This window comes from Rhea americana, unplaced genomic scaffold (genome assembly GCF_003343005.1).
Source record: "Rhea americana isolate MKP2758 unplaced genomic scaffold, rheAme1 scaffold_37, whole genome shotgun sequence".
In the NCBI taxonomy this organism is placed as follows: Eukaryota; Metazoa; Chordata; class Aves; order Rheiformes; family Rheidae; genus Rhea; species Rhea americana.
In genome coordinates this window covers 3778849-3789853 of record NW_028186501.1, presented here as the reverse complement: position 1 = coordinate 3789853, position 11005 = coordinate 3778849, and the positions used below count along the sequence as shown (strand labels likewise).

General features: G+C 58.5%; 1 protein-coding gene across 2 annotated transcripts in view; it reads left to right on the top strand.

Moving 5' to 3' along the window:
* Positions 1-11005, top strand: part of PITX1 (paired like homeodomain 1) — a 16967-nt gene that overhangs the window by 1476 nt on the left and 4486 nt on the right. Inside the window, exon 2 of one of the 2 annotated variants that reach the window (XM_085312813.1) lies at positions 9112-9293. In XM_085312813.1, the coding sequence (XP_085168939.1) occupies positions 9131-9293 (163 nt within the window). In that variant the 5' untranslated portion in view covers positions 9112-9130. Of the gene's footprint in view, positions 1-8720; positions 9294-11005 lie in introns of those variants that run through there. The other variant, XM_085312811.1, reaches the window with a different exon arrangement.

The window sequence follows — 11005 nt, the reverse complement described above, 5'->3', positions numbered from 1 at the left end:
GGGATACTTCTTCCGACCAGGGGAAAGAAATTCCCAGAGCGGGATAGAAAAATAGGGCTTTTTTTTTTTTTTTCCTCCTGTATGGTAGCCCTGCTAAAATGGACATAAAGACTTCCTACTACTGCTGTCTTAAGAGGGTTTTTTTTTAAGTGTCGTGTTAAAAGTGTGTCCTTCGGCAAGTTTTACTATTCCGTCCTTTTCTGCCAAAATTTTTCCAGCCACATTGTAGGCGAATACAAAGTCCAAGGCACGAACTGAACATAAATAATACTGTTATGCATGAAGCGAGAACCCGATACGTCGTTTACTTTTTAAATAACAATTTTAAAAATATAATTTCTACTTAACAAACCTCCGGGTTATTCCGTGCGCCGGCTCGAGTCGCTGATCTAAAAATTGACTTCCAAATATTTGTTGAAACCTAGTTCTCTGGGACAATCTCCCCCGAATTCTTTCATTTGCTCGAAATGCGAACAAAGTCCCTGGAAATGCCGCCGTTAGAGCAGTGGCAACATTTCCCTGGGAAAGTTTTAGCCGAGTTCAACGTGCCTGTGACCGAGGCAGATATTTCCTAGCGAAACCCGCCAACGAACAACAACCTGGCGGGTTCCGCAGCCTTTCCTTTACGGTTGGTTTTATTGTTCACGGAGATTTTATTATGAAATTGTGTATTTCCAAGGTATGCCCTCCTTTAGGAGTTTAGAGAAGAGAGCGCCTTTCTCGGAGAAAATGCCTGTAGATTGAGAGATGTCTTATTTCCCTCCTGCGATGAGTAGCTCGGATATATGTTGCTTTTAAGCAACAAAAGGGGAGGAGAAAACATTCTCTAGTAAAGCCGAATTCTTTCGTTAGACCGCCTCCTGAACGTGCTAATAAAACTAATTCGTTTTATTTGCCTTGAACTTTTATATCTAACCCCGCGTGCTGATTAGCACAGCCCTCTTGAAGGCAGCATTTTCCTATCTCTCCGCGAGATGTGCCCGGCAAGATACTGTTGTTTCCACAACGAAACTGGAAGGAAAGTGTGCCAGTGTTTGCTCTCGGCGGGGTTTGCTCGCCGGGCAGAGGAGCCCAGCGGCCAGGGCTGCGGAAGAGCCGCGCCGAGAGCGGCGCGGAGCCGCCGGGGCAGCGCGGAAAACACAGCCTTGCTTGGGGGGCTGGGGAGGGAGGGAAAACAAATAAAGAAAGAAAAAGGAGGAGGAATAAAATAGAAGAGAAAGAGCTGAATATGCACAAAGGTTATTTGTTTCTCTGATTTTGTGTTTTAAGACAGGAAATATGCTGGCTCTACAGAGATTCAGTGTTATTCTGAGAACATTAAAGAGCCCAGAGCATTATTAGAATATTTCAGCCTTTCAGGAAATGTCCTGTTTAGGGGAAATGTTTCCCCCATCAAAATTCTGCAGCAATTAAAAGGTTGCTCGCCTGAAACAAGGTGAAGGAAACGCGGGAACGTAATATTGAGCGATTCCAAATGGAGCTTCTTTTTCTGCTAGAGAAGAGTCCCAACAAATGCTAGAAACGGAGTTTGAGGGCCTTTGATTATTCTTCATCAGAGGCATCTTTTTAGTCCACGAAAAAATACGTATTTCGGGTCTAAAGATGCACTGAGTAACATGAGTAGGCTGTCTAGCAAACGCCGGTGCCCCTTCCTCCGTCAATTAATCAGAAAAGCATGTTCACTCTGCTCCGAGAGGGAATTGTGGGACTATATTGTACTTTCCCCCTCTCTTTCCCTCACCTAGAGAAACAAACCCCACGTATTCCCGAGCCGTATATCTTTCTGCGTTGTCCCTCTATAGTGCCGACTCTCCCTGTCAGATCAGGCTGAGCACGGCCAGAGCTAAATCCAAGCCACTACTAACAGCAAATTAATATTTTCTTAGCGCATAATGCAGTGCCTGTGGTCTGAAGGATGCGGAGGGGCCATGGAGTAGCTCCGGGCCAGGGTGGGACTGAGCTTCCAGACACAGGCACTGGGAAAAAAAAAAAAAAGAGTTGTCACAGGCCGGTGACAGACACCAAAGTGGTAGTTTAATTTTCGGGGCGAGAGTCGGGGGAGGAGGGTCGAGGGGAAAACCCCGTCTCCTTCCAACTGCAGAAAACCTAGCAGGAAAACCATTTCTCTAGCCGTCAGTCGCTGCGTTTCAAGAAAGCCTTGGGGTATCATTTGTATCTGTCAAAAAAAATTAYGCCTTCAACTTTTTCATCCCCCGTTTTTGCATGCTCGCCCGGCGCTCGGCTGCAGGCGCGGGGCGGCCGCGGGGCCGCGCAGCCCCTTGCCCCAGCCCTCGGCCTTGCCTGCGCTGAGGTTTTCCAGCCTCAGCTCCTGCACTGCCGAGCCTCGGGGCCGGGTCGCCCCTCGAATAAACCGGCAGTTTTACAGAGCAAAATCTGCCGGTCTGTCCCCCCCCTTCCCCAGGGTTATAGCGGGAGGGACAAGGCGGGGGACAAGGTGACAACAAGGCGGTGGGACCGCGGTCAACCCCAGCCAAGGGCACCTCGGAGCCGGGCCGTTTCGTGCGAGCACAGGGGGAGCCGGGCGGTCTGGCAGGGCGCTGGGTGCCGGGCGGCCGCGGGAGGCGGGGGCGGCCGCTCGGGCACCCGCCCGCGCAGCATCCGCGGGGCACCGCGGCGCGAAGGCGCCCTGCGCGCCCGCGCCAGCCGGGGKCTTAGCTGGGCCGCCGAGCGACGGGGGCTGCGGATTCAAAAGGGGCTGATTTCGTTTCGCTCAGCCCCCTAGGAAAATYGCTTTCCTGGCTGCGCAGAAGAGGACAGGCCGGCGAGGAGCCAGCGTAATTTTCCACCTTCCTTCCTTGAGCGATTTAACATGCATTTTCGGCTGGGTTCCCCCCCCTCCAGCTCTCCCTCGTTCTGCTTCCCTCTCCCCCCGCACCCGCGCCGTGCGGCCTCCGGGGCCGCGGAGCTCCCAGCTCTTACCGTGGTCGCTGTTGCCTCGGGTTTGCTCCGGTTCCTCGCGGKGCCGGACCGGGGCGGCGGGGCCGCGTTGTCCCTCGTCGCCCCCGCCCCGACGGGCTCCCACTGCCCCGGGACGCTGCACCCGCGGCGCGATCCGCGCTGTGCCGCGGACACGCGTATGCGCCCCTGGGGTTGCTCGTTCCCAGCCCGCGTGGGCGAGAGCCGCGCACGGTCGGTGCCCGACCAGCCGGGGAGCAAACGCCGGCAGCAGCGGCTGGAGGTAAAAGAGCGACCGATCCGCCCGCGCCAGGGACATTTTCAAAGAAGGAAGTTTTCAAAATAGCTCTGCGCCCGGGCGTGCAGCAGAGCTGCGTGTTTCAAGTCTCCTTCGCGTTCCCGTCGATTTTTCCTGCTTCAAACAGTGGCGATTCCCCCCTCCCCAGCCCCTTCCCCAGTCCCACACATCCCCCCAGCAACACACTTTCAGGAGGATTTTATTATTAATGCTCTTTTCCTGCAGCAAGTCCCGGCCGAGCTGACCCCTTGGGAGCAGAGGCAAGGCCGTATCCCAGCCCACAGGGCATGGAGCTGCATCCATGTCTCGCTGTTTTTCTGACCAGAAACTTTTTTGGTCCTCAGACCCGGGTTAGTCTGGAAGGGCAGTGCTCTCCGCAGCCTCGTCCTGCCAGCTAGCAGAACCCCATCCATGCCAACGAGACAGGTCTCCCGTGACAAAAGAGTGAAGGAGCTTCGTCGCTCCCCTGCTGCCGGGCAGAGGTTGGGTTTGTTTTGCTTGGGTTTATTTGGGTTTGCTTGACTTGAGTTTGGTTTGGCTTGGTTTGATTTGGTTTAAATTCGTTTGGGTTGGTTTGATTTGTTTTGGATTCGTTTGATTTGGTTTGAGTTGGCTTGGTTGAGTCGGGCTGGGTTGGGTTGAATGGGGTTGAGTTGATTTAGGTTGGGTTGGGTTGCACTGGGTTGAGTTTGGTTTGATCTGATTGTGTTTAGTTGGTCTTGGTGGAGGAGCCTCTCCCTACTCCTCTCTCTCACTACAGCCCTTTTTCTCAGAGGGTTTCCCTTTTCTTTCGGGTGGGGGTGGGCATGGGAGGAGATGCTTTCTTTTTTGTAACAGTTCCCAATAATTTATAGACTRAATCTGAGTCTATACAATGCTAATAAATTTGAAGAGGAAAAGCTGGCAGAGACTTAACTTTGCTGCCTGATATATGGCCCAGGTGGTTTTATGTTGGCTACAGATGCCGAAGCCGGTCGGGGGTGGGAGCTCTCTCCCCGAAGTAGAAACCCCCTTTCCCGGTCCCAGGCGTCCGAGGGGTGGCACGGCCCCGGCCCGTGCCCTCGGCAGTCCCCAGGGCCGGGGCTAAGCCGAGGCATTGCGGGTGCCACTCGCCACCTCGGCGAACACGGGGCTSTAGCAAGGACCCGGGGACCGTGCGCTGCTTCAGGAGACACTGGAAGTCCTTCTCTAATGTCGACGTTTCTCATCTTCTTCTTAGCAGGSTTGTCACTGGCGTGGCCAACGCTGATTTATTTATAAGCGGCAGCCCTCGTTCTTGCATTATTTATGGCAGGCGGAAGCAGAGTGGTTTATCTGCGTGTCTCCAGCATTTTTACAAAGCCTGGAAAGCAGTTTCTCTTCTTTTGTAACGCTTGCAAGCCGCCACCTGCGGGCTCTGCTTGCCGGGCCGCGWGGAGGGCGCTGCGGCGGGGTTCCGATGTGTTTGAACCCGGCGCGTCCCAGGGACAAGCGGGGACGAGCCCCCGCGGCCTGCGCTCGGCGCCGCCGCCCCCTCCGCGCCCTTCCCCCGCCCACGCGGGGGGCGGCTGGCCGGACACGGCCCCGGTGGGAGGGGGGGGGAGGCCCCGCGGGCTGCGGCCTCTGCTGCCTTGTCCCAGCCGCCTCCATGCCCCGGGCCAGGCCCGGGAAGTGGGAGCACGGGGTGGGGGAAGCCAGGGGAGCGCCGCCTCCCCGAGCGGGGCAGCAGGAGCGGGCTGCTTTGGGCATGCCCTGCCTCGAAGGCACGGCATGACGTAAGCGGAGCTGGCGGCCGTGGCGTCACGCGGGGGGAGCCCGTGACGCAGCGCCTGGCGTCGAGGGGATGCCGGCAGCGGGGTGTCCCCCGGYACCTTGTCCCCCGTGCCCCGAAACCCCACATGGGGTGCGGGGAGTGGACTCGGCCTGGTGGGGCGGGAGGGGGAAGCGCAAATACCCCTGCGTGCTGTCACGACACGAGTTGTCGTGACAAGCTACAGGTAAGGCCGATCCGGCTGTGCTCTGTGCAATAGGAGTGCTTTCCCCGCCAAGGTGCGGAGTGAGAAGATGCGCTGGTACACACATATACAAAGGCACACGCGCGCACACACACACACATTTATATATGAATAACCGCACGCCTGCAGCTCCGGACACGTGTGCGGGTATGCAGTAATACATGACATCGCGCCCTCGGCCCCGGCASGGACACGCGTGGGTGCCTCGGGAGCGGGGCAGGCAGGAGGAAGCCGGGCGCTATCTGTCCTTAGCGCCCAGAGCGGGCCGGGGGAGGGCCCTGCCCCGTCCCCGCCTCCTCCGTCCCAGAACCACTTCAGACGCCCGSGATCGTCAGGACCAGCCCGTTATTTTCTCCTTTCTGATATTCTCTAGTGTTTAAGGGCAGTTCCCGGGGCAGATTTGCCCCCACCAGGCGCGCACCCTTCGATCGTGCCCTGGCGGGTCTCGAACCGGCGGCTCCCGGGTCTGGCCTGGGCCGGCTCTGCGCACCCCCGGCACCGTCGGGTGCAGGGGACGCGGGGCTGCCCGGTCTGGGGCCCGTCCCGGCGGGGAGTTCCCACACCCTGGGGACCCCCGGAAAGAGCCGAGGGGTCCGACGTGGTGGGAGGCAGCGGGACCGGGCACTGTCGCGACCGTAACTTCGCCTCGATGAAAACACGCCTGTGCCCAGGGCTGAGCCTTTCTTAGGGCGCGGAGAAGAGTGGAGCCTAGAACGAATTTTCAAAATATGTTTTATAGAGCAGAACAAAGACCGTAAACTGGGCACATTAAAGAAAAAAATGAAAGAAAAAGAAAAGAAAAATCCCACCTCCAATTTTAAGGCTGCTCTAAGCAGTAGGTTTAAAATAGCCGGATTATAACAACACTGCTATTGGCGCTGCCCTTCCAGGACGGCTCCGTCGCGGCTGCCGCCCGGGAGCGGGGGCCCCGCAGAGCTGCCCTCGGGCTGCCCGGMGCCCCACGGCCCGGCCTGGGCCGCAGAAACAGGGGTGAGGGGCAAAGACGGCTCTGGGCACGGGGCAACCCGGTCACCCCGAGAACAAGGCCATCGGCGCCTCCCGGGAAGGTCGCGGTCCGTCCGCACCGTGGGATCCTGCCTCAGCTGAGCTCGTTAAAGTCAAGAGGCCCTCGCTGTAAATATTTGCGTTTTAAACCATGTCCAGCTTTAGCAGCCCCGAAAGTGCCTGGTTCACCTCTCGTGCCCGAAATTCCCCATCGCAGTCAGGCTCCCGAGCTGCGGTGTCTGTCCGTCGCAGAGGTGTGGTCGGACGCAAGGACATTAATTTGCCACTCAAAAAAATAAATAAATAAAAATAATAAAAAAAAAATAAAATAAAATAAAAGAGAGGGGAGAGGGAGAGAGAGAGCGACTTGAGTATGCCAGCTCCTACCTGTCGCTGCGTTTAACTGCTACAGAAGTGAAGCTCAGAAGGGCTGCGGGGCTGAGAGGCCGTGTGTGCCCCGGGGTGCGGGCAGGAGTCCCTCCTCCCCCAGCCCCCCGGGCTCGCAGTGCGCTCCCGGGTGGCGGGGGGAGCCCGGAGAAATCCCCCCGCGCCGTGTAGGAAAAAGGCTGCGGAGCTGGAACATTGCTGCCATCCACTTTCCATGAAACGGTTCAAAAGTTCTCTCCCACATCTTTACTTGATTTGAAAGCAAAATAGAGTGTCAGAATGGATCAGTGAAACCGAGCAGAGAAAATAAAGAGGAAAGGGTCCTTTCTCTAGGAAAAGTCACACCCAGGGTCCCCCCACACACACTCGGCAGCACCCCCGCCGCGACGCAGGGCTGCGGGGCCGGCCTTGCCCGCGCAGCGCGCAGCGCAGCGCAGCGCGCATCGGCGYGGCCAGCTCCGCCGAGGAGGAGCGCGGAGCGCGGCCGAGGGGCCGCGCTTTTCCCACGCGTGTCCGCGCCTCCGCACGACGCATCGTGTTTCCCCATGAGGCCTGGGCCTTTTTTTTCACCCTGTGCCCCGGTGGAAAGTTCCGAGGCTAGGCGATTCCTCTGAGTTTTTTCACCTCCCGAAACACCGAGGTGTTTCCTTAGCGCCCGGGAAGGGCCCCAGACGGCAGCGGTAAGCGCAGGCTGCGCGCAGCGCGCTGGGCACCTGGAGACCTGCCCTGCTTTAACTCCCCTCCCCTCCCCCGGGCGGGACAGCTCCCAAATGCCCCCAAGGTTTGGAAGCTTTGCTTTCCCAAGGGCCGCCCCACAGCCAGCCGTGCGGGTCACCGCGACGGGACAAGGTCCCCGGGCCGCCCCGGCCGGGCGCGGGCACCCCCGACGGGCCAGGCCGGGCCGCCCCGCCGACGCCGCCTGCACCGGGCGCGCTCGGGATCGCGCGACCGGCCTAGATTTGGGGGAAGGGAGAGTGTTGGGGGGGGGGTCTCTGGAGCCCTTCCCTACGGATTGCCCCGGCCTCCGCGCTTGCAAAGCCTCCCAGGGCCGGAGAGCCGCAAACACCCCTCCGGAGGGTCACCGGGAGTTCGCTGCGGGAGGAAAATTATTTGTTATTAATAACGTGCTGAAAGATGATGTGAGGGGAGCACTCGCGCTGCAGTTGTTGCTCAGGCACAAATCTCGGCGGGCCTCTGCGAGCGGGGCACGGCGGATGGGCCGGCCGGGGCAGAGCTCCTAAACATTTTTATTATTAACCCATCAGTCTATATATATATATATATATATATATACACACATATATATAATATATATATGTGTGTGTGTATGTATCTATAAAAAATAAAAGCAGTTCACACACGCAACCCAGGAGGCGTCCGGAAAAGAAATTCCCTGAAGCTCGGAGGACTGCGCGCTCCGCGGGACTAAAGCTCGCGGCTGGGTCGCCCTGCGACGGGTCGGACGCGGCGCTGCGCGGGGCGCGTTAGCCGGCGTGCGAGCGGCGCATCCCCGCGCCGCCGGGCAGGCGGGATGCCCGCGGAGATGCCGTGCTGCGCCGCGGCGCAAAATGCGCGCCGCTGCCCAGCAGCCGCGGGCAGGCCCCGGGGCAGAGGAAGGAGAGCTCGTGTGGGTGCGGGACCTGCCGTCGAGGCTGGCGCAGTCTCCGCGGTGCCCCGCGTTGGGAGGGAGGGGGCAGTGGGCGCTGCCCGGGGGCGGCAAGGGGGTCACCCTGCTCCGCGCTCCTCCGCGGCCTCCAAGGGAGGGAGCCGCATTCCCTGGGGAAAAAATGCCCCAGCAGGCCGGRGGCGGCTGTGCGGCTCGCCGCCCCCCCGGGGCTGACGCCGGGCGGGGGTGGGGGAGGGCGAACTGCTCCCCGCAAGGCCGGGGAGCGTTTTTTACCTTTCCATTCGTTTCTGAAATATATATTTTTTTAAAAAAAATCGCTGAGTTGGGTACAGGCCGGGGAGGGCGGGGACCCCCCTAGGCAGAAGGGCCGGCGCCCGCACGCCGGGCAGGGCGGCGGGGCAGGGCGGGTGCCCGCCGGGGGGCCGCGGGCCGCGGCGCGGCCGCGCAAGGCGCGCACAGCGGCGGCGAGCGCGGAGGCAGGTCCGCCCGCGGCCGGGCTGGGCGAGCGCTAGATGGAGTGATGCATTAGCGAGACGGGGAGGTTTTAACCTTCAGGGGGAGGAGCCCCGTTTAACTACAGGCATTTGTTCTAGGGCAGGTCACTTTAATCTCTTTAGCTTTAAACTGTCCAACTCGCAACTCGCGTTTCTCTATAAGGGATCTTTACCACTTTCCTGCCTATGCGGCCGGACTGCTGTGCCTCTCCCCGAGCAAAGACAACCGGCTTCGAGGCATTTCTCAGATCTCTTCTTCTGAAACCCTTAAAATAATACTGTTAGTAATAAGTGGATTTGCTTTTGTTTTCGTTGTTTTTTTTTTTTCCTTTAAAAAAAGGCGCTCCTTGCTCCTTTCTGTGTGGAATAAACACCTGCAAAATCCCCCAGGCAGCCCGGCGCCCCTGCCATGGATTCCTTTAAAGGTGGAATGAATTTGGAGAGACTGCCCGAGAGCTTGAGACCCCAACCCTCCCATGACATGGCTTCCAGCTTCCATTTGCAAAGATCCTCGGAGCCCCGGGACCCGATCGAGAACTCGGCCAGTGAATCCTCCGACGCGGAGGTGCCAGGTAACCCGCGGCCCGGCCCGCGCCCCCCGCCCGCCCGGCCCGCACCGCTGCCCCGCGGCGCCGGGGGGGGCAGCAGCCACCGGCCCTTTCCCTAATGAGCGCAATTAATTGGAGGCGAAGCGGAGGGGAAAGGGGGGGGAAGGGGGGCGCGGGGAGCAGCCGCCTCCGCCGGGCCCCGCGCTGACAGCCGCGGAGCCGAGACACATGGCTGCGTGCCGCAGCCCAGGAGCGGCTTTTTTTCCTTTTTCTTTCTTTCTCTCTCTCTTTTTTTTTTTAACAGATATTAATTGATCGGGGAGAAGTGAAAGGGGGGAGGCTCTTCGGGAACTGCGGTTTTGCCGGATGTTTCTGAAATAATGTCAGCTTTTGCTCGGATTTATTTTCCAGCTCGGGTTGTGTAGACATGTAAAAAGATCTCTCTGTCAAAGGAGGGGGAAGAGGGGAAAAAAAATGTCCCGCAGAGGAAGAGAGGCGGCGCGGGGCCGGCGCAAGCAGCGCTGGCCGCCGCCGCGGAGGGATGAGCGCGGCCGCGGCGCGGCGGGGAGCGCAGAGGGCCGCGGGCTCCCCGAGGGCTCCCGCACTGCCGGAGGATCGTGCAATTACTGCAGGGAAAACTGTGATTTCCCTGTTTGTGTTTCACYAGAGCAGCAACATTTCTAGGATGGCGAGGCAGGCTGCGAAAAGGAAACAAAAGCTGAAGGAAAGAGCGTGATGTCTCTTCTCCACCGCGTCTCTTGCAGGAGACGCTTATAACTCGCATTATTTTTTTATAGTTGTTGTTGTTCTCAGTTTTAGCAGGTCCTATAATCTCTAGAGTGGCCGCGGCGCGAGTCAATCCCAAAGTGGCACACGGTGATAAACAGGGTCTGGTTTGTGCCTYCCCGTCTGATTCGCAAACAAAGTTAGGGAGCGTTCAGCCCGCAGTCTGGGAAGGACGCCGAGATTAGAGAGGATTATTTGAGATTAGAGAGGGAGATTTGCTCCATTTTGCGGTACCCCTATGTGTGACCCCTCAGTGCTGGAGGAGGGCTAAAGACCTGCCTACTTTTCTACTCCGAGAAGTTATGAAATACCTTTCTCATTTTCTTTTTCTTTTTTTTATGAAAAAAAGAAACAAATGCCAATTAAATCTAGTATGTGTTACGATTTGAAATTGTACCAGAGCCCGGCTCGGTGGCCGGATTTTTAGTGAAATCATGGCGGGGCTAAATCCGGAGAGAAGTTTGCAGTCGCCTGGATGGATCAGCGCTGCGGCTGCAATGCTTTTTCCTTTCGCCTCTCCTCCCCGGCTCCCCCTCGCCCCAGTTTCACCGAGGGCTTCGCAGCCAAAACAGAGAAAGGGAGGAAAAAAGTGCAGAGCAGTATTTGTATTTTCTGAGAGCACCTTCAGTTTCTGTTTGCGCGGGGCCGGCGGGGCAGGATCCGGCGGCGGAGAAATCCTAGTGGGGCTTCTCTCGCAGGCCTTGTTTGCTCTGCAAACCACTCACTGCGGCCGGGGGCCGTCCGGGCGGCAGTAAGGCCGCCCAGCGCTTTGGGGTTTCCATCCGAGCGTCCCAGCTCGCTCTCCCTCCCTTTTATTGCGGCGGGTTCCCAGGCAAAGGCCCATTAATGGGTGACTCTGCAAGGACGAGCCCCCCGCGCCGCCAGCCCAGCGGTGCTTCAGGCTCCCGGGGACCTCGCCGAGGTCGCGGCTGCAGAAACGCCGCCGGTTC